This window comes from Pseudochaenichthys georgianus, chromosome 19 (genome assembly GCF_902827115.2).
Source record: "Pseudochaenichthys georgianus chromosome 19, fPseGeo1.2, whole genome shotgun sequence".
In the NCBI taxonomy this organism is placed as follows: domain Eukaryota; kingdom Metazoa; phylum Chordata; class Actinopteri; order Perciformes; family Channichthyidae; genus Pseudochaenichthys; species Pseudochaenichthys georgianus.
Window position 1 is genome coordinate 6986206 of NC_047521.1, and position 25782 is coordinate 7011987.

General features: G+C 40.2%; 1 protein-coding gene across 11 annotated transcripts; it reads right to left on the minus strand.

Moving 5' to 3' along the window:
* Positions 1–24916, minus strand: exoc7 (exocyst complex component 7). 11 transcript variants are annotated; one of them, XM_034107393.2, is made up of 21 exons: positions 24711–24916; positions 24483–24548; positions 23677–23861; positions 23280–23385; positions 22436–22658; positions 20026–20193; positions 15979–16071; positions 14506–14574; positions 13533–13678; positions 11632–11784; positions 11448–11546; positions 10771–10833; positions 10508–10574; positions 7457–7495; positions 7075–7140; positions 6873–6993; positions 3117–3212; positions 2542–2605; positions 1438–1479; positions 1194–1327; positions 1–273 (listed from the first exon to the last, which is right to left on the minus strand). In XM_034107393.2, the coding sequence occupies exons 1-21, from the start codon at positions 24786–24788 to the stop codon at positions 171–173; spliced, it is 2181 nt and encodes a 726-aa protein (XP_033963284.1). In that variant the 5' UTR covers positions 24789–24916; the 3' UTR covers positions 1–170. The 11 variants fall into 11 exon arrangements, with proteins under 11 accessions (XP_033963284.1, XP_033963283.1, XP_033963281.1 ...); XM_034107392.2 differs by lacking the exon at positions 14506–14574 and adding an exon at positions 19709–19720; XM_034107390.2 differs by lacking the exon at positions 7457–7495 and adding an exon at positions 19709–19720.
* Between the last annotated feature and the right edge of the window lie 866 nt (positions 24917–25782).

The window sequence follows — 25782 nt, forward strand, 5'->3', positions numbered from 1 at the left end:
CTGCTTCAGAGTCCCTTTATTCATTTTGAAATGCTGATCTGGAACGGCTAAATTACATACATACATCAGGTTCATATCTTTGTACAAAACATCCATCAGACACAGGCAGGGTGAGTGCCGGGTGAGGGTTATGACGTGTCTGGAGGGGGGGGGGGGGTTTAAAGTGCAGCTCAGGCGGACGTGTCGAACAGCCTCCCGATCATCTCCTCCACTTCCTCCGGACGGTACTTGTGATACTTCTCGGGGTTCTTAGTGAAGGAGATGTTGGCGCACCTAGAGAGGAGAAAGGGTTCAGAGTGAAGGGTTCTGATTGGCTGGTAGATGTAGTGCCACATAAGAGTGATTTCTACATCCGTCAAGTCTGCTTTTGTTAAGTCATTCTTCAGTAATGTGTGAATGAAATTGATCACATGTAATTAACAGGATAGAGACACGCTTGGGAAATAATGGAAAACATGTAATCAGGAGACAAAAAAAGGTGCCTCTATTCCCTTATAAACATAACAACAAATAAGGAAGTTTGTGTTTGGTAGATTATTTCTTTGTTGTAACAATGCTTCTTGGTATAAATGTCGTTGGAAAGCCTGTTTATTTCCCTTTCAAATGGTGCCACATGTGTGAGGAACATGCATTTTCAAATTGCCAAAATGTCTCCTTTCATCAGACTTGAATAATCCAATCCACCAAGCAACACCAAACAAGAGTCAGCAGCTAAACAAAGCTGCTGAAGCTCACGTGGGCCCAACCCACAAACTCCGCTCTGCTGCCCATCCCATTCCCTCACAAATGTGGCACCATTGAAATAAACAGGCTTTCCAACATATAAGATGTATTGCCAAGAAGCTCCGTTACAACAAAGAAATCATCTACCAAACCCACAGTTCCTTACTTGTTGTGCTATGTTTAGTTTCATAAAAAAAATACCTTATCAGATTACTGTTACCTTAATAAAGGAAAGAAAATGGGGATTACTGGTATCCCATGGTAGCATCTACAAGTCTTTCAGCACATGCACATTGTTACAGTGTAACAATCGGTGGTTAGTCTGACTCTTGGAAGCCTCTTTTTAAATCGTTGTGGAGACTTTACACTCAACGTACTGTACATAAACATCTCTAAGGTAATATCATCTCTCAGGAATATGAATGAGTTGAAACTAAACTCCTGACAATAGGACTGGTCCTCCCCCACACCTGTGCAGGAAGGCCCTGTAGGTGTCCGACACCACCCTCCTCTGGGCCTGGCGGATGAAGTCTCTCTGCTCTTTGTCTGGGATGGCCCAGCCCTTCTGGATCTTACACAGCTCCTCCAGCCCGTCATTGAAGCCCTGAGGGGGGGGGAGAGGTCAGGTCTGTTTGTTCTTCACATCCATGCTACCAAAGACAATGTGGGATGAAGATATTTGACGATGTGGTGCCAGCGTCGTTCTGACCTCACCTTGAATTTGTCTTTTATCACCTGCCGCTCCTTGTCCTTCAGCTGGAGGAAGACAACATCAGTTACAACATTCTGCCAAGACACTGCAAATGACTCGTAGAGAACACTTTGTATCGACAGAGTAGATATGTTTAGGACATTAAAGGGATGGTTTGAAGTGGGGGTTTTATGGAGTACTTGCACATCTCTCCAAGTCTTTGGAAAAGGAGTCGTATCAGTTGCTTTCACTGAGGATTTGTTCACCTTATTTAATGGGCTACTTCAGGAAGAGTCTTTCTTTATTTGCTGCAGAAGTCTAAGGACAGGGGGGGTCACATACAGTACAATTTGTAAAGCCCCTTTAGGCCTTTGTGTAATTTATGATATTGGGCTAGAATTGGATTATTTATAGACTGGAGATTGCAGTCAGCAGGTCCCAAGTTTGGAGATACCATGGAAACCAAGCGATGTACTGCTTTGGACTGGAGCAGCAGCAAAACATATTTATATCAACCCAACAATCAGTGTAAGTGTATTTGCACTCTTTAAAGAAAACCTAGACTCTATTGAAAAAACTGTAATCTTACCCAACAGAAGATGGGACTTGCTCGTCTGTTTGTGTAATTGTTTTAGCTGGTAAATCTGAAAAAAGGAAAGAGGCAGCGAAACCCCAGCGTGTTCTAAGGTAACATTATTGCCTTTTTCAATGCAGTCTGGTAGCTGTACTGATCACACAGATAACGGGTTTAGCTCCTCACTAGAAAAATAGACTGTGTAAATGTTTTACCACAAGGTAAAGAGGTGAACATTTTCAAAATATAGATAGAAGTAGATATAATAATTGTTGTAGCAGACTGTACACAGCAGTACATGCCGTCTTCTCTAGATAAGTACCTCACACATCCCCATTTAAAAAATGTTGTGCTACCCTAATGTATATATGTGTGTTTATACAGTGAACACATGTTGGTACTGAGTGCTGTGGTGATGCACCTGTAGGAGGCACACTCTGTTCAACTGGCCCACTATCACCTGATCTTCAGTGGTACAAATCATACAGGCGTGTTAAAGTCGACACCCCTGTTCCAAAGCTGGTCAGAGAATAAGAGATGATAAAGTTCTGACCTTGGAGCCGGGCTGGAAGACGGGCATGTTCCTGTCCGTCAGGTGCTCCGTGACCTTCAGCCAGCTGAGACAGGGTCACATCCAGCAGTCAGAATGAGTGGGTTAAAGACATAAGAAATGATAACTCTATTTAGGGCTGTACCTAATGTTTGTAACCTTAATATTAACCCACTACAAATGTATCCATAAACATTTGGCACTAATAGACTATGATTCTACTTAAGTCTGTAGGATTTTTTTTAACTTGTTTGTGTGATGCAAACATTTCCAATACATCATAATACTGTACATTAAAACTGTAATACAATAAATGTGGTCATTTCTAACATTCACAATACATTTTTATCTTAACAAAAATGCTGCTTCAATTCATTTGCGCTGGTGTTTAGCTTCTCAATAAAGCGTTTTCTCTCTTGCTTGCAAAATGAAGAGTTTTATTTTATATATTGTTTAGGGCGGTGGCGTTATAAAATATAACGACTGACCATTGAAGCTTAATTTGAAAACTTACAAAAAAAAAATTGCAGTTAAAAAAATACAATGTGGTGCTGCCCCTCTGTATTCCAGATGTTTACCTGCGCTGGTACATCTGGATCTGCTGCTCGATCAGCTCTCTGTAGGAACACTCAGCTTTCTTCTGAGTCACCGTCACCAGCTGAATCAACTCTGACCTGAAGGGATCACACACGACACATTCAATGTTTTACAGATAACAGATCTCTCACTCTGATTATCCTTCCTGTGGTTTGAAAAGGATGTTTTAGACCACATGGCATCCATCAGCACTTACTGCACGGCTTAGAAGGCTAGCAACCCATGCTGCTGCCTTTTTAAAGACTAGTTGTCATTTCTTTGAGCTTCATGCAGCCGTTGCTTTACATTTATTTCGTATGGGAATCAATGATGAAACTCTTGAAACTTGTTCTTAATTCATCAGTTTGAGCCGAAGGGTCTGCAGTTAAATAACTCTGACAACATGAATGCAGATGTTCAGTGATTACACAAGCCTGTTTAAGAAGTCTGCTCAGAGATCCTCATTACATACAGAGATGAATGGAAAACAATGAAGGCCACGCTGCCATTTATCACTCTTTTAAAGTACCAACTCATTTGCATTAAGGATATTTCTAAAGATGGTATCTTCTACTCGTGTGTCATTAGACTTCATCTACACTCACTGTATGTGTAACACCCCTCCTTTATCCTTTACCTCAGTGTTCGAACATCTTAATGAGGAATAGTTGGTGTGCAGCTGGTTTCTAAATGCACTCATGATTAATTTCGCTACTGTTGAGGAATTGAGGGAAAATTGAAGTAACTTGAAAGTTTGATACAGCGTATTTTTGGTATATTCATTTTAATGTCCCCTGATATATAAGAAGTGTTATGTTTGAATGGCAGAAAGTCTTGTTGCAGTTAGGGGCCATGGTTAATCATCTTTGCAAATTAACAAGGGAACTACAAGGGACATTTTCCCCAGATATAATGGTTAAGTTCTTCTTAAGTTAATGATCCTCGTGGATTCATCTTCCTACTATACACACATGCATTTCCAAACATCTGGACTACCTATGTTGCAAATGTATTATCTCTTCAATTTACACACGGCATCTATTGCACGTCTGTCCGTCCTGGGAGAGGGATCCCTCCTCTGTTGCTCTCCCTGAGGTTTCTCTCATGTTCCCTTTAAACTGGGTTTTCTTCGGAAGTTTTTCCTTGTACGATGTGAGGGTCTAAGGACAGAGGGTGTCGTATTGTCATACTGATATTCTGTACAAACTGTGAAGACCACTGAGACAAATGTAACATTTGTGATATTGGGCTATATAAATAAACATTGATTGATTGATTGATTGATGCGCATCCTGCAGGCCTTGAGCATTGAGTCACACAGGTAAGAGAGACAATAGTCAGTCTGAATTGTCAATGAATGCATTCAGTCCAGTAAAGCGGACTTCGAGGTGAAAGGAAGTTCACAGAAGCCCGTAAGCTAAAAAGAACAATCAACTTCTGTTAATGATAAAGATATGTGTGCGTCAAACATGCATAGGGAGGATGTGTGTGTTTATTGTAGTAGCTAGGTATAATTACTGCTCAAACTATGTGTTTTGTTTTTTCATGTTATAAGTACTAAATTACCACCACATTTTGGAATAATTGGTTTAAACTAGGGCCGGGACTTTAACGCGTTAATTAAGATTAATTAATTACACAAAAATGCGTTAAAAGACTTAAAAACGCATTTTAATCGCACTTTAATCGCACGTATTTTTGCACAGCGGAACGTTTCTCACTGGATGAGTTTCAGGCGTACCGATTATACTGGAGCACCAACTAACGTTCATGACTTCAGCATGGGACTTCAAACAACAACAAACCACGGTGATCAATAGTCAAACATGAACGAACAAGCTGATGAGACCGCTTTGGTCGGCCCCGTGGATGGGACATTTTGTTTTAAAAAACGGACGGATGGAAGCGTCGATAAGAGCACGGTTGTGTGCAAATTATGCAAAAAAGAATTTGCATATCACCGCAGCACATCAAGCCTAAAGTATCACCTAAATGCAAAGCATGTAGCAGCTAGCGTGGACGTTAGCCCGACTCCGAGTGCAAGGAACCACACCCTGACCCAACCCACACTCAACCAGACGACTGGTTTCAGGGCCAGGATAAGTAAGTCCACGTCTGAGAGAATAACCAGCTCACTGGATTGCACTCGACTGTAGACCACTTGGAGTCAAATCCATGTGAAAATTGCTTCTCACTGTTCTCAGGTCAAATATGTATATTTGATTGAAAATGCGATTAATTTCGATTAATTAATTACAAAGCCTCTAATTAATTAGATTGATTTTTTTAATCGAGTCGCGGCTCTAGTTTAAACAGATGTGTGTGTTAGAAATGTTTTAGGGGAAATGTGTGTGTGGAGGCTGTAGAAATATGAGACAGCGAATGCCAGATGTGTTTGTTTTGTTTCAAACTGAGACTGTTTACGGGTCCTCTGCTGGCACGCGCTGATTCACTGCGACACAGCATCTTTTGCATCTCCCAATGAGATGACCTGAAAAGATGACCAGCTGACCCAACCCCTCCTGTCTTATTCGTGTATGTGAGCCTGTTCGGCCTTGGGTTCTTTCCTGCTGCCGTCAAGATGATAAGTTCTCCCGGCATTAGGACCAGAGCAGGGGGAGGCCTGACCCCTTTGAGAAGTGTATTGTATTATTACCGTTTATTATTAAAACAGATTATTGTTTAACCCTGTATCTGGTGCTTTGAATTCCTTCCTTTATGATTTTACAAGATGCTCCCCAAACGAACACGTGGAGCCGAGGTGGATTGTAAAAACCACACGACTCCAACACTACATTCTCATGAATGTCAAAATTAACATAAGTATTCAAGATGTGCATATTGAATTAGCGCACAAGGTAACTGAGTAACATCTGATCTGATTACAATCAGCAAGTTTCATATTTTCCTCTAGGTCTGCAACGAGCAAACCTTTTTTTTTTATTAACTGTTTTATTTATCAAAAGTTCAAAAACAGATTAAACTGGTCAACAATGTTGTCAAAGCTGGTGTTTTTGCTTAAAATGTAGTCCATTATTAACATATATTAAGATGGTCGCAAATTTAATTTCAGTTTGTTAATGTGGTTGTTTTTTCTTTCCCCTCTACCGTCATGCATTTGAAAATGATTGGCAGAAATATTTAACTTTGAATAAATGTTTAAGGTTTATTCGCTAAACAGTGATGTAGCCCATTCAAGATAGTCCGGAAGAATTGACGTTACTGTGTACACTGAATTATTAATATCTCCGTCTCCATTTTGTATTTGATGTCTTTATAATGGAACCAGTTCATCAGAATGGCGATTGCAGTTCATCTACACCAGGGGTGCACAATACGTCGATCGCAAAGGTAATGTGGGTAGATCGCACACGTTAGCCTATCATCCATCCTTACTATGGCATTTGCCACTTGATTGACGTACAGGTAAGCCAGTCTGAGATCTCATCTTTTCTAACACTGGCGAGCTGATTACCTAGTTAGCCTTCCAATGTATACAATTTTACTAAAGAAAGGGTATAAAATTGACGTAATGACCAAAAATGTACTGACTTGTATTGTGCCATACGGGTTCATGCATTTATGCAAGGTACACCAACATCAGGTATACTCAGTATATAGATAAATAAATATATGTTTAGCATTTTTAATGTAGGTAGATAATTTTGACTTGGTCATTTTAAAAGTAGCTCCCAAGCTGAAAAGTGTGGGCACCCCTGATCTACACAGATATATAAAATAAAAAGAAGAAAGCATACTTCTCCAGAGACTTGAGGGTGTAGTTGTAGTTGTTGTGCAGGAAGATGGCGCTCAGAGCCGAGTCCTCGTACACTTTGGATTTACTGAGCAGGTTCAGCTGCAGGTTCCCCAGTACCTTACCTGAGGAGGAAGACTCGCATCACTTTCCAAAACTAAAGCTGGATTTCACAACAGAGAGGAGGGGGGGTGTTCTGTACTCACAGATATAAGTGCTGAGGAGCCTCTTGTTGAACTCCGAGGTGTAGCTGATGGCTGAAGAGCTCGTCTCTGGAGATAAATACAGACGCTGTTAGCATCTGCTTCAGATAAACTCGATGACCCACAATTTACTACTTAATTGGATCTATTAGTACGTATTTCATGTTCAATTTGGATCAGGACTGGCGAGAAAATCTCCACTCAAACTAAAAGTATTCACAACAGTCAAAGCACTCATGTTCCCATGGTAGCATCTACACATCTTTCAGCACATGCACATCAGATGAGGGGCTAATATGGAAGAATTATCTGCAATTATGGTAAATTAGCATCAAAATAAAACACTAACTCCTCACCGGGGGCTTACACGTGGCCTTTTGCTTACCTCGGGGGTCTAAAGGTATATTGTAAGTGTCCCCCAGTACTATTAGGGCCGAGGCAGAAGAGAGAAGAGAAAGAGGCACAAGTGCAAAAAGGTTAGAAGAGATTTGTTAGTGCAGAGTAAGTCATCACCAGCCATGCATTGAGGGTGGAGGCTCCGAAAAGAAGGCAAAGCAAAGCTGAAAACAACAGGAGGGAGCCACAGAGCATCACAGAGGGGTTAGGGCTGCACAATTTAACAGAACTAAATATCACAAATCGAAGTAGGCGCAGTATTTGGTAAAGGCAAAATAAGTGATAAAGATCATTTTGAGTTAACCCCGGCCTACAAACGGTACAGACTTAAAGGGGCCCTATTCTGCTCATGTTCAGGTTCATATGTGTACTCTGTGTCTCTCCTGGGACATGTCTCCATGCTTTCATGTTCATGTGCTGAGCTGCAGCACCTCTTTTCACCCTTTGCCTGAAACCAGTCTGCTCTGATTGGTTAGCTGGCCGGCTCTGTTGCGATTGGTCAACTGCTTAGAGATGTGACTGAAATGTCCCAGCCCTTAGCCTATAATATACAATGTGTTAGACAATAGAAGTAATGAGTGTTACATAGTGATGTCACCATGTTATGGAAGTAAACAAAGGATTCCAATGGAGGCGTTTCAGGCAGAAACCCAAAAAGAATAATAGGGTCCCACACGGGGATCATTTACATTGTTCAACTGTTATGTGATTAATGTTTAGAAAATGTACTCTCAAATTGTATCGCAATGCATTTCTAGTCAAATTATTAACACTTATTATAACCCTACAACAACAAATCAATAAAGTACATCTTATCTTTACATTAGAGATGATTAACTGTAACAAATGAATACATGTTTAAAGAGATTATCACTGGGACTGGTGCAGTGAGTGTAATCACGAGCTCCCTCTGGAAGAACAGCAACGTTTTGGAGCTGCAGAAGGAGAGTTTCAAGGAGATGAGCGTGAGGGCCGTAACAGACACAGACAGCCATGGTGTGAACACAGAGGAGATAACAAGAGTCAGTCGTTCACCCTCATACATCAGGACTAGGGTCTCAGATACACTGCAGTCTCAGTGACAGTAACAAGTGTTCCTGTTCCCACCCACTCTGTACTAACATTTGGATTAAAGAATGAGGTTAAAGCAGATTTTTCTTTGGCTGCTTGGGAGAAGCTAAATGTGCTGTGAACACAACATTGAATATATGAATTACAACCTGTTTAATAGCGCTGCAAAAATTAGGTGATTCATAAAAAAAACATTGTCACTACAGATGTAGCACCTCATTTCGGATGTGGGTCCGTGATCGGCACGGGGTGGGCCCTCGCTGAAAGGAAAACCCCCGCATGACTTGATACGCCCCCTTGATAAATATATTAAATTATAATGAAACCAGCTGGATCATGGATCCACCAGGGGGAGCAGTGATTACAAAGATGCCACACTGGAACTCATGTGAAATAAACAGCTGATAGATCTACAGGTATCTGATATAGCGGGTGTTTGTTAAGATCCATATGTCACGGATAGGATCATATTATGAGCTAAATAAGAGACATGTAATCATTTACAAAACATCACCATGTTTTTATTTAACAAAATAATGTTGTTTAATCCACGTTGGCGTACTACAACTACAAAGATCATCGGTTTGTTTTTTCATCAGGAAATCCAGCCAGGCTCAACGATTTGTTATCATCATCCTCACGATCATTTAATGTATCATATGTTCGTCGATTGACATGAAAGCACTAATAAATATGAATATACTGTAGTCAACTTCATTAAAACTTTATTAACGTGCCTAAACTCAGTAATTCACTAAAAATAGGTTTATTTTTAATGGAGCGTCGTCATCGTGTATTTTGAAAAAACTCATTTCAGCCTCCCAAATATGAGTATTTCCTGCTTTTCTCTATATTAAAATCATAGCTAAGTGAATATCTTTACATTTTGAACTGACCAAATACAATTATAAAGACAATACCTTGGACTTTGAAGAGCTAGGATGGACATTTTCCTCTATTTTTAGCCATTTTATATACCAAACAACTATTTTGTTTTCAATGTTCTATATTACTTGACAATCTGTTTACAATATGATTTTTACAATTGTCTATTATTATACTCCTGCCGTTCAAAGTATTTTTATTTTATAGTGTATTTGTTTTTTATACTTTTGCTGCTGGACTATTTGATGTCTTTCACTTATAATTGTTATGAAAATGACGATAATTAACTTGACCTTTATTATCTAAAATCGTATGAACGCCCGCTCTGATAACCTTTCACCTTCATCCTTCCAATATACCACTCTTATAATCTAACCCCTCAGCGTGAAGGACTCGGAGCTGGAAGAACTTGAGAGACTGTTATAGTTGTCATGGTGACTGACCCATGACTTAAAGTCCTTTTCTTCTCACCCCCCTGATTATTTGTAACCGGTGTGACCTATAGTCTGACCCAACCAGACATCTGAAGCGTTAGGGTTAGGGTTATCCAACATATTATAGATTTATCTGACAATTTTTTTTTCAATGAATGGCTTAATTGATAAAGAATATTGATATTATTTTGGTTCGAAAAAACAATGTGGACTCTGACAAACTATTTTTGACATTTTATTGACTAATTAGACAACTATTTTTTCAATGAATGGTTAATTGATGAAGAAATAATCAATGATAGTTGCATCCTAACTTCTTTACTAGGAAATGATGGAAAAATGATGAGACCAGAGAAATAAAGTGTCGATAAAGTCATGCTGATTTTTAAAAAGCGCTTATTTGTTTAGGAACATACTTAAATAAATCGAAGGAAACAGGATTTTGAACATATTGTATACATTCCAACTGAATGTGTTGAAGAACAGGGCCGACAGAATACTAAGTGTTACTACGTTGAGGTTATTTCCAGCTCACAATAAAAAGCTTAGTTTAAATCACATACATGCACCACTGAAGCAAACAGCCTCTCAGGAGGGTAGCAGGGGGTGTAAGGTAATGAAGGCTAACGCTGCTGTGGGGGGGTCTGTACCTTGTGAGGCCAGCATGGCTCCGGCTGTCTCGTGGAAGTCCAGCAGCTGCTGCAGGAAGAGGATGGCCTGCAGGACAGAGGGCAGGGTGAGAGGGGCCCCCGCTTATTCATTACACTGAGGGCTGTTCGCCGTTTCCATGGAGACCACCCGGATCCACGGAGACGGACAAAACAAGCCTCACGGAAAGGTGTTGAGTTTGAAGTGCAGAGAGCAAATAAATCCTGCCGTGTTACGCAACAGGAGTGAGTGAGAGTGAGCTTACATTGCTGGTCAGCTCGTGCACGGTTCCATCCTTGGGCATGTTGTACTCTTTATCCGGATCATTCTGAGGGTAAAAAGAGAGCATTTACTGAGTGAGTCATTGGTGACAGAGAATGGTGAAAAGTGACGAAGTAGTACATCAACTCAAGCAATGTACTTAAATAGGCCATATTAGGCTTTTTGGAGTGTTCCCTTTTGTTATTATGTTTTTGTGCATGTAAATGGTCTGCAAAGGGGGAAATCCCCCAACCTGCCTGAAACGCCTTCATTGGACTTGTTTGTTTACTTCCTTCAAATAGTGACATCACTCTGTAAGATATACATATGTAATTATGACGCACTATTATAGATTAAGATACAAGGTGGAGATACGTTTAATAAAAAGTAATGCATGTCCATCTTCACCAGATTGAAATGATTTACCATGAAAGGATATTCAATTGGAAACCAGGGATATAATATATACTATTCCTAAAGTGGCCATTCTATATAATGAGTGATTTGAGTTTTGGTACTTTGAGTATATTGTGATGCAAATTAATTTGTACCTAAGTAACATTTTGAATGCCAGATTTGTACTTGACGTAATAGAATATTTCTACAATGTGGTAGTATTCCTTTTACTTAAGTACTGGATCTGGGTACTGGGTGACAGATGCTAAAATATGAGCGTCTTGCCTTGATGCTGTCTGCGAACTCCTCCAGAGCTTTGGCTCCGATGGTTTCCATGGAGGTGATGAGAGTGGGCAGCTTGTTCTTGGTACTTGCTGCTGTTCCCTGCACACACATTTGAATTAAATCCACATATCCAGCATGTTTACGTATCATGCTGTGCACATAATGAGACTCAAGTGATGAAGACCTGCAGCGTGGAGTCAAACTCAGCCTTGTTCATCTTCAGGTGTCTGAGGATGGGGAAGATGGTGAGCACGGCTGAGTAGTCGTGGCGCATGATGGCTCTGCGAGCTGCTGACACGATGTTGTCTCCCTCCAGCATCAGGTTGTCCAGCGCCTCCTGAAGACAGCAGAAGGAAAAAGGAAGCGGGTTGTTTATAGTAAAACTGATGAGGTGCGGAGGCAGCTTCAGACGTAAATTATATTAACGTGAAAACAGGTACAGATCACAGTTTAATTACTATAAAAAGCTTCTGTTTCAAATCAAACATCAGGCAATTGAATGTGGCTGAGCCCAGGTTATTCACTTAACATCTCAACAACATGTTAGTACTCATTAACATGTTCCCAAGCATCTCCTAAAATCTCAGAGGGTTCCACATAGAGACAAGCAGTCCTTTCATACTTACATTTCTTCTTTATGTATTTTTCAATATACTAACCCCCAACAAAACAGGGCTTTGGCCATTATCAGAGTTGGGTGTAACGCGTTACAAAGTAACATTTACAAAGTAACGCGTTACTGTAATAATATTACTTTTGTCGGTAACGGAGTAGTGTAACGCGCTACTTTTATAATTCAGTAATCACACTACAGTTACTAACATTGTCCCGACACGCGTTACTTACTAAAATCAGTCATAATTAAACCTCAACAAACACCTGCAAAGAACACATGCTAAGGTGAAGCTAACGCACAGCTATTTGTTGTTTGTTTATATCATGTAGTCTGTTCTTCTTCTCTGTTTTCTGGTTGTTGCCTGTTTTGAATGACGAATACACACTACCGCCGCCTGCTGGTAAGGAGAGTTATTGCCACTCGCGCATGTGCCGTTCGTACGTGCTCAGCTGAAGTCTTTGCGGTGTCTGGTTCCAGTGCAACACATGGCCAACACGCAGGAGAACACGCCGACGCAACAGCGTGAGCAGAGAAAGACTGCGCAAAATATACAGATAGCAGGAGACAGGACAGCCACGGTCAGATAGGAAAACATTCAGGATCTGGATCAGTCTTATGCGACAATGGAAACTGAACTAAAGAGAACATTTGAAACTTTAGCAGTCTGCGTGATCTGCCTGCAGGGAGGGGCGGGCCGGCCCTGCGAGTAAAGTAACGAGTAAAGTAACGAGTACAGTAACGAGTTACTTTAAGTAGAGAGTAAAGAAGTAGTGTAATATATTACTTTTTTTTTAAAAGTAATATGTAATATATTACTTTTTTTTAGTAACGACCCCATCTCTGGCCATTATTTAAAAATGTTAACTCACAAACATTGCTTTCGATGACGATGTCAATGGCTCTGGCTTTTGGAAGAAAAATAAGCTCTCACACTTGGTTGTGATTCCTTTAGAGCTCACTAAAAACCTGCTGTTTTTTTTGTATATCTTATGATGCTTCAATATTACTTGTACGCTCTTGAGCCCTTAGTTGGTGACAGGTTTTGATTTGTGCATTACCTAAAGAAAAGTCACTCCGAGTGGAATGTTCTTATTCATTGATTATGATGCCATATTATTTTCCCGTTGCGCCAAAGGTTTTCAAAGTTTGAGAAGGGGACCCTCAGGGGGGCTGCAAACTGTTAGGCATAGTGAATGGAAGTAAAAAGATATGACATAAGTAATGAAAAGAGGATCACACAATAGCTGATAATTGATCAGAGATAAAAGTATTAGAGAATTTAAACATTTCCCCCCATTCCAGAGTGAGATTTTTAGAAATGCCTTTTGTGATTTTAAATAATTTAAATAAGTCACACTTAGGGGGAATAATCAGAAGGACTATTTAACAGTTAGAAATCCTGAGTATAAGCCTCAATCGTTTTAGTATATGACCTATACCTTACATTTGAATGAATGAGTGTCTCTGACCTGAATGAGAGAGTCGAAGGTCTTCTTCTGGTGGTGCTCGGGGATGATTTCTGCCAGCAGGGCGTACTCGCTCTGGGCCAGCTTGACGAAGGCACTGATGCAGTGGATGTAGGAGTCGATCTCTATGTCCAGAACATCGTCTTTTCCTGAGAGGTACACGACCAAAGATCCAGTAAACAAAAAGATGTTTCTACAATACATGGTCTGTGGTGTTGGGTGGTCATGAACAGACAGTTACAGTTGTGTTTGACCTGCAGGCTGTGACTCTACTTGTTTGGTCAAAGAAAATAAGATGTTTTATTAAAGCTGCAGTCGGTGATACATTTATATATCAACTATGGAAGCCTATTTATGCCAGTCAAAGACAAAAAAAGTCTTGTAGAAAAAAAACAGATCCTGTATTTTATTATGATGAACTTTGTCAAATTGATTACTAAGTTACTTGAAAATATGACTTTCTGAGTTTCTCAAAATGATGACAAATGTTCTTACAATAATTGACCTAATATTAAATGCTAATGACATAAACATTTCAATTACGACTTGGTATTTTTGAAATAATGACGAAGTATCTCAAAAAAATAATTAACATGTAGTAGTCATGACTAAGTATCTCAAATGAATGACTTAGTATCTGTAGATAATGACTTAGTATTTAAAATAATGACTTAACATGTAGTAGTCATGACTAAGTATCTCAAATTAATGACATCGTATCAGTAAATAATGGCTTAAAATCTCAAAATAATTACGTATCTCAAAATGACTTGGTTTAACAAAATAATTATAATATTGCAAAATAATAATTTATATTACAATACATTTTAGATGCTAAACCTTATTATAAAAAGTCTTCTCATTATGATGACATACAGGATCCTCTCTTTTTCATCACATTGGCAGAAATGGGCTTCCATACTCAGTCGTTTTGTTGGATGTGTTCCTTCTCTTTCCCACTGTTCCCCTCACTCACCTGCGGCGGCCCCGTGCTTCTCGGTCACGGCGTCAGAGAGGTGTTTGACCCGAGAGTCATGATCGTAACCTGGTGGGTGGGGTGGGGGGGCAGCAGGGACACAGGCCGAGTCAAACCTCAGAGGTCGTGACTAGGCCCATAGTGAAGGGGGGGGGCAAACCTGAACCTGGAACATCTGTACCGACCACCACCAAGCACCCAGCAGGGGGAGGGAAGCAGGGGACACCCTTTGAAGTAAGTGTTGGGATGTGTGTGTGTGTGTGTGACTCATTAAGTCAGTGTGTGTTTCAGCTACATGAGAGCAACGAGCTTCAAGAGAAATGTCACAACAGCTTTTGATCCCTGCAGCTCGATGAGTTATTGTTCACCCTTTCACATGAAAAACTGAAACTGTTAAATATCATATAAGAAATAAAGCATTTTTTTTATTGTGGGCTACCAAAATAATACAATTTGGCCAATTTCCTATAAACCTGACTTGTCACTTCTAGTTTTGTGCATTTCCCAGAATGCCATTCCCCAACCCCAGTTGGATATTTATATGTAGCAGAGGACACAAACAAAAGGCCCAAGAGCTCTCTACAGCGCCTCTAGTGGCTCAAAACTCCACAGGTTGCCTTTAATATGACTTGAATAGTTCAATTGAAAAATGTTATACTTTATCGTCTCCTATGAAAAAAAATAACTTGGTTTCAAGTAAATTAGTATATATTTAATTTTATGAAAATAGTCCACTAGTTCATTTTTTTTCCAATTGTTCCCCCTTTTTGTGCGGTTATATTGTCATGTTGTGTTGCTGTGGTCATGTGTACTATTTGTTTCTGTAATAAATAAGAAATCAGCAAAATATAACTGCCAGTTTTGACAATAATGCAATACCTTGTCATTTCTAAATACACAATTGGAAGATCTGCCACTTATGTGACTTTTGTTTTGTTTTAAAGTATTAAGGAACTCAATGTTTTCTAATGCACATTTAATGCAATTTCAATAAGTTACGGTAATTCTTAATTTGTTCAAAAACAATTCACACCTACTGTTACGATCATCACAGACATGTTGCAGTTGCGCTGTGTGTCTCATGTCTACATGCAGCTAATAATCCATAGCAATTACAAATACAAAACAGAAATCAGAAATGATAGCTTTGCTAGTTATATGTTATTGCTCATATCATGTTTAACAGTGAACAGGGTTTCAGGGTGGATTTCAATGCTTTAAAACATTACATGTTTGGCTTCACAAATTGATAGGAGACAAATACAACCATATTCAGCTTCCTTTTTTGAGGATGCATCAGATATCTGTATGCTTTTATGTAACATCTGCCTGATCTTAAAGCTGTTGTGACCGTTCTGAGGAGATGTATTTGTGCCTGTTGCTCTGAATGAGAAACATGGAGGCACAACACAACCAGTACACTGTGAGCGAGGAGGGAGAGAAGACACCGAAGAGAAGACAGAGGTGCGTTACCTTCCAAGGGAGTGAGGTTAGAGCCCCCCTTTTTCCCATCCAGCCCATGCTGTGAGTACTGTTTCAGAAGGTTCTGAGCCTTGCGAATGGTCCCTGGTCCCATAAACACAGAGACAGAGTCCAGAGGAGGAGGGGGGGGGGGGGCAGCGAGGTCCAACAGCCAAGAGGAAACAGAAGAAGGAAGAAGAAGAAAAACGGAGAGCTGGGAAGTGAGTGATGAAACACAGAAACCACCACCGAGACAGGCAGCATAGTATGTATGTGGAGGGGGGGGGGCACAGCCTAGCACCACAGCTACACAACAGGATGACCAGGTGAGACAACCACAGCTAGGTCATGAAAACACAGCTGGACACATGTGCTGCAGACACGGTGCCCAGGGGCATGTGAGAGCAGAACACACAGGTTAGGTCAGGAGTACACAATTAACAATCATATACAGGATTAATATTACCATCACATTCTAGTTTAGACAGATCTACAGAACATTAATATTCTCAGGATTAAACAACAGTATATTAGTTTAGTTAGTGAGATTGTTAGCGTGTTGCACACTGAAAGCTGCATTCGTCGATTTGAGAAGATTGGCTTTGTGGGAAGAAGACATTTGCAAAAAGCTGAAAACTGGCTTATTTCCGCCGATGTAATGGCTAGCGCTTCAGCAGACAGCTGTCTACATACACATGCAGCACACACACAGCCATGTTATCATCTAAGTGGAGTGTCCAATACTGAATAATGAATGAAAGTCCAATACCAACCCGTTTTAGCTCCGGTTTGGTCTCCACCACGAGTCCTTTCAGCACACTATACTGTTATCTACCGTACTTTTCGGACTATAAAGCGCACCTGCATATAAGCCGCAGCAGCTAAATTGTCCGTCTGTCTTGCTCTCGTTCTGTCTCTCGGTTCCACTTTTACTTTGGCGCGCTACCTGTCTCTCTCTTTTCCGGCCTCCAGCTTTTCCTGCTGGAGCCCGCCGCTTAAAGGTGGCGGGCGCGGACCGGTCATAGAGCCCATAGCGTTAAAGGTGGTTAATTTGACCTGTAAAATACATAGATTTAGGAGGTCCCCTAGTGGCCGTTAGCTGTACAAAGAAAATGGGGGAAAAAGTCGCGGCTTATAGTCCGAAAAGTACGGTAGTCATGTTTTTCCTTTGCAAACCTTCTAAATGTTATTTTAAAAAGATGGATCCAGTGGTTTGGATCTTCAAAAAGGTCTGACAGATGCCGACATCAAACAATTAAAATAATTGCCCAGGGTTTAACAAACGTTAACATCTTTTGTTATTGTCCAAGTGAAGACCGAACGCAGTCGGGCAATTTGTTCTATATAAATGTTGCTTATGTTCGAGGGATACTTTTGTTATCGATCCAGTTGAATAGAAGACATCTGGCACCATTCCCATTCTCATTAACACACAACCTGCAGCTGGATGACAGCTTTAACATTTCACTATGTGACCAGATAAAGAACTATTGGCTGAGATGCCAATGAAATCAAATCTCCATCTCCTCCTAAGAACAAATCTGTCTCCTTATCAGCTCCATGCGTTACTTTGCTCAGCAAGTTAAACGTGAACTGTGTCCGTCAGCAGTTTGACTGGTACATTTTCATATACAAAGCCATGTTAGGGAAACTTCCATCCTACATCTGCTCCCTGATCTCACGGAGAATTGTAAGTGGCTACTGCCTGAGATCGCATGCTGTGGTTTTATTGAATGTGCCAACTGCTAGGACTGTCTTAGGGAAGACAGCTTTTAGATGCAGCTCCTCCGTCTGGGAATAGTCTGCAATTGAAATGGAAACTGAGCAATCTGGTGCCACTAAATGTTTTTAAAGCTCGGTTGGATGCTAGTCAATCGGAAGCTGTTGGCACCTGCTCATGTGGATAGTTATGTACATTGTAATCCCTGTAATGATGCTCTATGATGTTCTTTTTGTTGTTCTGTTTATGTTGTTATGTTTCATGTGGAACTACTTGAGCAGGTCTCCCTTGAAGAAGAGATCAATGACCTCAATGGGATACACCTGGGTAAATAAAGGTTTGAAATGAAATGATGGTAGCAGCAGGTAGCGTACTAGCTGTGTCAGAGCTTTTGTTAAATAAAAAACAGTTTGCTGTGAGACAGGAACATGCAGTAAAGGTTCTGTAGAACCAAAAGGAGCTCATAGAGTATCATCACTGTAAACGACATGTTTTACATCACAGTCATCTGATCCATTTATAAGAATAATAATAGTGATAAGTGAAGCTTTCGAGAGGGTTAGATTAGGTAAGAAAGATATGTCCAAACGCTTCGCTGGCAGGATATTTCTCTTGACTATATCATGTTTCTTGTAATGGCGCTGTTATGTCACCAAACAATAGCATGTCCAAGCTGTTGGTGGAGCTCATTCCAATCTGAACTTTCAACAAAAGAATAAATTGAATTTAATAAATAAAAAAGGCTGTTTCATTATTTCAGTGCAGACGGAATTGGGCCTGAGGTTCAGCTGTGTACTTGTTATCTCTGATCAACACTACACCCAGTTCTGTCACAGCACACACACACACACACACACACTCTGCATTCACACACACACTGAAAACTCTGCAAGCTCTAATGTCATGGTGGCTAACTGCTGGAGACGCAGAGGCGAATGGGATGTGTTGTGTATGCCTATGAGCATACCAGTGTTTTCATTCTTTTAAATATATATTATGTATTGGGAACACGCTTGGATATGACACTTTATTCCAGGCACTATGAGTCAAAAGACTAACATTGTTCTTACCGAACCATCGGCAACTCAAATTCTTTTAAATTTAGCAATAACATATGTATTAATAATAGTAATAAACCACCAAAAATACATATTGTAATATACATATTTGTACATCTTTATCCTTTTTGAATTGTTACTTACCCTAACTTCTTATGTTTACATAAATATTTGTATTCTATTTTATTTGATCTTTTTATTTCACATTTTTAATTTAACTTTTTATGTTTATATTCATACATTTATGCTATTTTATTTTATATTATATTTTAACTGCTCATGTTTAAAAAAATATTATTTAAAAATATCTTTATTGATTTTTTTGTTCTATTCTAAAGTGGAGCAACTGCCACATAACCCTATTTCCTGCCGGCATACATATAGCATTCTGATTTGGGTTGTATGACAATTGACAATTGTATGACACTGAGGTGGTCTGCTATTTAAATTGTAATCTGTCTTTGTAAATGTTGTTCCTTATTATTAATGTATTAATTAAATTGTTGTAATTAGTATAGGTTTGACTGTCTTTTTCAAAGTCGAAGCTTAACTCTTGAATATTTGGCTTTTCCTCTCCCTTCCATTTACAAAAACACACCCCACGTATGTGTGATATAATATAGACATAAAGTCACGACAGCATGGGAGATACATGTACTTATTTTTAGCACGAGGGAGCATGCTTCTGTCATAGAACTGCCAGTCAAATCGATTTCAAAGCTGGTTGAAAGTCATTATTTTTAATAAATTCCACTTTGTCAATCCCATACCGCTGCAGAAGTTTCCAGCAGTTCTTTGACAACCAACTAAAACCACAACATACTTCATGTCTCCAGAGAACTGACACACTTCCAACATCCTGCTTCTCACTGCTAAACAAACGCATGCTGCCTTCTATTTGCCGTGAGGTTTCACATTGGACGGACAGAAGCAAGCAGGAGGCACGCCAACGCTTTCTGTTTACCTGGGATGTAGACTGTCCTCACACCATAGGGATTATACAAGAGGAAAAGGATGTAGGATTAGTTGGAGATGACTGTCAAATCAAAAGGAAACACAGCGTGGAGTGCTAGTGAATAGGATCATTACAAAAGATGGTGGAGGATGCTTGAAACGGAATAATGTGGCTGGATGGTGATCTGATCAAACAATGGCGTGACGGTGCGGCTATAATGAAATCAACAGTATGCAGAATCATGCACTTGTTAGACTGTAAGGAGAGGCTTGTAAATCAGAGTGTTGAGAGGGGTGCAGTGATCGTGGGTGTCGCCTGCTGCTGACCTGGTCTCTTGGGGGCCTTTTTGGTGGGCGTGTCCTTGCGTTTGGTTTGGACGGCGGGCGAGTAGAGGATCCCAGAGTTGGCGCTGTTCTTGCGGAAGTGATCCTTCAGGCCTTTGATGGAGCGGTCCAGCTGGTTGGACCTGATCTGGAAGTAGACGTTCATGAAATCTGCAAGGAAGAGAAGAAGAGTTTAAGAGTAAGGTCGAGGTTCGTGGCGTAACTTCAGTCATTGTTGACAAAAAGATGGACTTAATTTCCGAATGACTGATCAGAAAAAGAAGATTTTTGATATTGGTCCAGTATTGAGCAATAGCGCTGCCGCTTCTGTACAGTCCGTGGAAGTCTTACTCATTACTGGACCAATGATTATGTCAATAAACATCAGTACTTTTCAAATCAGTCTGACTTGAGCAAGATCGCGAACGCCTTAAGGGTTACGGCACTCTTACGGCACTCTCGCTCATTGTGGACCAATGATGATTTCTTCAGGATGGCCTTTTCCAACCGAGAGTAGACCCTAATATTCTTTTAAAGTGATGGGGAAAACCAATTGTTATAATTAGTCGAGTATTGACTGGTGGCGCTGGAGCATCTTAAAGGGCTACAATGGCAGGCAGCAATTAAGCACCGTCAATGTACGTCTACTCGAAATGCTTGTTTTGCCACTGAGAGGGTAAGATCCTTATTATAAGTGTCGGACAACATAATGGAAATAACCCAATAATATATCATATAAATAAAACTGAAGTGCCTATAAGGTTTACAATGCGGCCCGTTAAGTGCCTGCTCGAGGCAGCGCTCTCCTTCAATACAGGACCAATGATGATGTCTCAGTGAGTCATGGAGACAAAAATGTTTGACATTGGTCAAGAAAGCTCTGCAGCAATGAATGGGCTGAAATATTACCCTAAAAAGCTAACTGCGCAATGTCGGTCCACTAAAAGGGCTTGTTTTTGTCTGTTACTATTATTATGTCTGACAACATCAGGGAATTTAACCGACAAAATGATAAAACTGAATTGCTTTGCAAATAGCGCCCGCAGCTGCCGTGCTCTCTGGTTCAATTTCAAAAATAGTTGTCTATTAATTACTTTGACAAAATACATGGATACACAAATTAGGTTTTCCTTTCAAATAAGGAGCTTTATCTTTAAACGGCCATAAAGTTGGAGACGTCGATGACCGTCTGTTGACCATGTTTTTTGCAATGTGCTCCACAACACTTTTCACAACAAACAACTGATTATCTGTTCAGCTTGTTAAGATAAGATAAGATAAGATAAGGTGGACCTTTATTAATTCCCGTGGGGATTGTTGTCCTTAGTTTGATCTTTATTGCCCTTATTGTAAGTTGCTTTGGATAAAAGCGTCAGCTAAATGCTGTGTAATGTAAACATTGAAATTCAATAGGGCACACATGGAGCGGCTTGACAAACATTTTCGGAGTTTTACGGGGCGTGGTTTGCAATTCGCCCAGCCAATCAGAAATTGGAACCTTTTCCTCTCCAGGAAAGTACCACCTCTAGCAGGGACTGAAAAGGGGTGAAAATGTTCCCGAAAAAAAGTTCTGGTTCCAGATCTTTTTGGTGTGAACGCAAAATCTCAGGAACTATCGGAACTATTCCTGGGAAAAGTACTCTGGTGTGAAAGCGCCTTTTAGTTCCGGAACTATCTAGTTAGATCGCGTTCACAACGGAATAAGTCCCTGAGGGAGGATTACGCAAATGAAGCCGCTGACGTCACTACTTCTTCTTCTTCTGCTTTGGGTTTACTGGCAGACCGCAAACAACTTCACGGCGTATTACTGCCACCCGAAGTCCCCGGCCGGAAGTCCCCAGAGTTGGGGACTGGCTTCAGTAGAAGCCTTCCGAGTAAATGGCCAGAAGCGCTCTTCATCAGAACCTCATCATCACTCCACCGCTCCCATGTTTTCTTTTGTGTTGCCATAAGTAAGTCTCTCTTTGTTGGTGCGCTGGGCTAATGCTAATAATGCTAATGCGAGCAAATAAAATGGCGGCTTCGCGAAACTTTTCGGAGTTTTACGGGGCGTGGTTTGCAATTCGCCCAGCCAATCAGAAATTGGAACCCTTTTCTCCCCAGGAAAGTCCCTGCTCTCTAGCAGGCACTGAAAAGGGGTGAAAAGGTTCCCGAAAAAAAGTTCTAGTTCCAGATCTTTTTGGTGTGAACGCAAAATCCCAGGAAATATCGGAACTGTTGCTGGGAAAAGTACTCCGGTGTGAAAGCGCCTTAAGGCTAGTACACAGCGTAATTTCAGAATAGATGTTTTTTGGTTTTCCCAGCTGATCACAATATCTCTCTCTGTGTGAGACATGGAATACAGGAAAACTAAAAGACAACAGGAAGGAAAGCTAGAGTAGGAGCAGTATGGAGAGCCCAGCAGGAAACCCACCCTGGTTGCGTCCGTACTCCACCAGCCAGCCGGCGATGCAGATGATGTCTTGGAGCACAGCTTCTGGCAGATGTTCCAGCACCACATCCTCCTGGATCTCCAGCTCCTCGTCCATACTGATGGCATCCAGGATGAGGATGGGGGGAACGGGTTTACTGTAGCGGGTCAGGAGGCTGCGGAACTCCGCCTCCAGCAGCTCTTTGCCCTTCTCAAAGCGCGCTTTCTGCACAAAGGAAACGTTTGTCAATTTCCTGGGAATTTGACTTTTGTTCTCTTACACATAAAAAACGTATAAACCTACACTGCTTGTGATATGTATATCTGGCTGGTTATTTCAATGTAATTAAGGTCAGTTTTACATTTAAACAACAAACGGCATGATTTTTTTCTCATTTACACAGATCTTTCTGCAACCAGCACCTCCTAGACTTTTGGTAGTAAAATATTTTAGAAATATATTTACAAGGCAAATCATGGCATTAATAATTGTAGAGACAATAATCAAAGATCACTGCAATTCATTAGTTTTAAAGCCACCAAGAAAGAAAAAAAAACCTGTGTCAAATATGAAGAAATACTTTTCCATTTTGGAATGACGCTTATTATCTTTCTTGCAAAGAGATAGAAATGAAGATTGACGCCATCCTTATGTCATATTTGTATGTTAAATGTGAAGCTCGAGCCACTTAGCTTAAAGGCTAGATGTAAGGAGAAAAATAGTGTCACTATCTGGTTTGTTTTAAATACGTATAAAGAAGTTAACTTATATCTAAATCTCACTAATGAGGCATGTAATCGTTTACCAAAATGCTCATAAATATTCAAATAAAGCTGAATACTGTACCACTGTGTTGAGTTCGGGGCTGTCAGGGTTGTTATCCTGGAAATATTCCACAGCTTTCTGAATCTTTGCAATACAAGCAAGGTACTCATCCAGTCTGCCTGTCGGACTGAAACAAAAGGATTAAGGATACGTCAGTTTTCTACATCTGCTCAGAATCCATCAACTCTGCCTAGAAATGGAAGTTGTTGGTTTTCTCTGGAAGTGTTTCCTTGTACGATGTGAAGGTCTAAGGACAGAGGGTGTCGTATTGTCATACTGATATTCTGTACAAACTGTGAAGTCCACTGAGACAAATGTAACATTTGTGATATTGGGCTATATAAATAAACATTGATTGATTGATTGATTGATTGTTGTACCGATCAGGCAGAACAACCCACGATCCCCTCAGTCTCACCCCTCTCTGATGATCCTGTCTGTGTCTTTGGCCACGTGGTAGTAGCTGATGACGTGGTCCATGCAGGACAGAGTCTTGTCAACGTTCTCCTGCAGGCGCTGCAGGTTCTCCGTCTGCTTGTGCACCGGGATGATGGAGTTCTCCAGCTGCATCAGGCGGCTCTCGAACGACGACAGGATGGAGACCTGGAGAAACAAAATCATAATAAGTATTTATCCGCCGACAAGAAACAAGAACAAAGACCATAACATACATCCCATCTCTTCTTTTTTGTTGTTGGTGTTTGAAGCTGAGATCTGAAGAGCAGGAGGTTTTTTTAAATCGAAGCACTAGCTAGATTAAAATGGTTGTCAAACCTGGAAAACAGACTATAAAGACTTGTTAAAACCCAGTTAGAGATCATGAGCCTTGCTTCTTACTTTCATTTTTGTGTTCTGTTATATCTTATTATTGGTTGGCATTGTTTTCTTATTTTCACCCGTACCATTGTATTATTTTTGTTGTGTCTATTGTGCATATGAATATAAAGCATTGGATCTCTTGAATGTTTTACTTTTTAAAACACTATATGTAGACCTTTTACGACTGGACATGGAAACTATAATATCTTTGTTTTCCTTGTGCAGAAATCAAACTAAGTTAAGTCAAAATAAAGGACAAATAGAAAACATTTACAATGAAATGGGTACGTTAATTAGGAGGGGAATAAAAAAAGAGTTAGTTTGTGGGACTTGGTAACAGTTCCTTGTAGGTGTTTACTGGTATAAGGTACATCATAGCGTGTGCGTGTGCGTGTGTGTTCATACCATGCCCTTGGTCAGCTGATCACTCTTCTCCAGGTTTTCTCGGATGAATGACAGCGTCTCTTGCTCCTGTAACATCACACAGAAAAACATTAACTTCACATTCTCACGCTGTCAGTGGGAGTTAGCATGTTATATGTACTAATAATTACAATCCATACAGCAGGTTAAATAAATATTCCACTAAAAAGCTCGTCAGTGATGCTTCCTTCCTCTCCAGCCATAACTGACCTGCTTCAGTTTCTCCTCTATTTCCCGCTTCCTGGCGGACGCATCCTCGGTAGGAATCATCCTGGAGGTAATGCCCATCACAGGACGGCCACCAGTGTATTTATAAAGATTAAAAGCTCGATTAAAGTCTTTAAAATGACAACAATGACGAGCAAAACGTACTGTTGTGGCTAGCTAACCTAAACGACGTCAAGCTAGACAGTTTTACGATTACAATTCTTCCGGTTTGAGTTTCAAAGTAAAATACACTGTTATTGAAATGTGTCAGGACGTTGTTTCAAATTGTTACTTACCATACTAAACAAAGAAATTGATAATAACCCTAAATGTAAGTTATATTTATAATCCACTATTAAAGAATTGTCAACAAACGTGACACTAAAATATACAGTTTCAACTGAATTAATATCTTAGTTAGTTAGTCGCCCAAACAAAAATATGTGGTTACTAAGTTAATCATGTGTAGAAATGTACCGCTCAATAAAATGCATATTTGACTGTTTACTAGATGAGATGTGAATCGTCTTTCTTTTGAAAATAACATCTTCTTAGTTCCGGTCTACATGTACACTTCTCTTCCGTGTCCGTCTCATCCTGGGAGTGTGTGTAACCAAACTGACTGACTGACGCCGTTTTGGTTGATACAATAATGTAGTTAATAATTGGCACATTATTCTGCATAGTATTTGTGAAATACTGCCAGGTCTTTTATACACACTATCGGTTAGCAAGGACAACATAAAGCACTTTCATTCAATGACCTAAACAAACCTCTGGTAGTCGCTGTAGTACACTGAGTACACTCAGTGTAGTACAGCGGTTAGGGGATTATCTCAATTTACTTTATTTTCAAAATCTTCCCCTAAGCTTTTTCCTCAGTCTGATTAAAGTGATAGATAATCACACGGTTATCTTGATTGAAGACAAGGATTTTTTGATTTTAAAGTGGCATTGGGAATCGAAACCAGTTTTTTAGAAAATGACGTTTGAAATAAAAGAAAATGCTGGAATTAATAAAAAATTAAATGCAACAAAATCTCGGTCCTTGTTCGTATTAATTCATGTCATTTTT

Bases quoted from the DNA above. Each gene is read 5' to 3' on its own strand.
- exoc7 (XM_034107393.2), bottom strand. From the start codon at position 24,788: ATGGGCATTACCTCCAGGATGATTCCTACCGAGGATGCGTCCGCCAGG. The intron at 23,386-23,676 runs GTGAGACTGAGG...CTTTTGTTTCAG, and splicing joins GACAGGATCATCAGAGAGGG to TCCGACAGGCAGACTGGATG. The intron at 7,496-10,507 runs GTACAGACCCCC...CGGCCCTAATAG, and splicing joins AGCCATGCTGGCCTCACAAG to TACTGGGGGACACTTACAAT.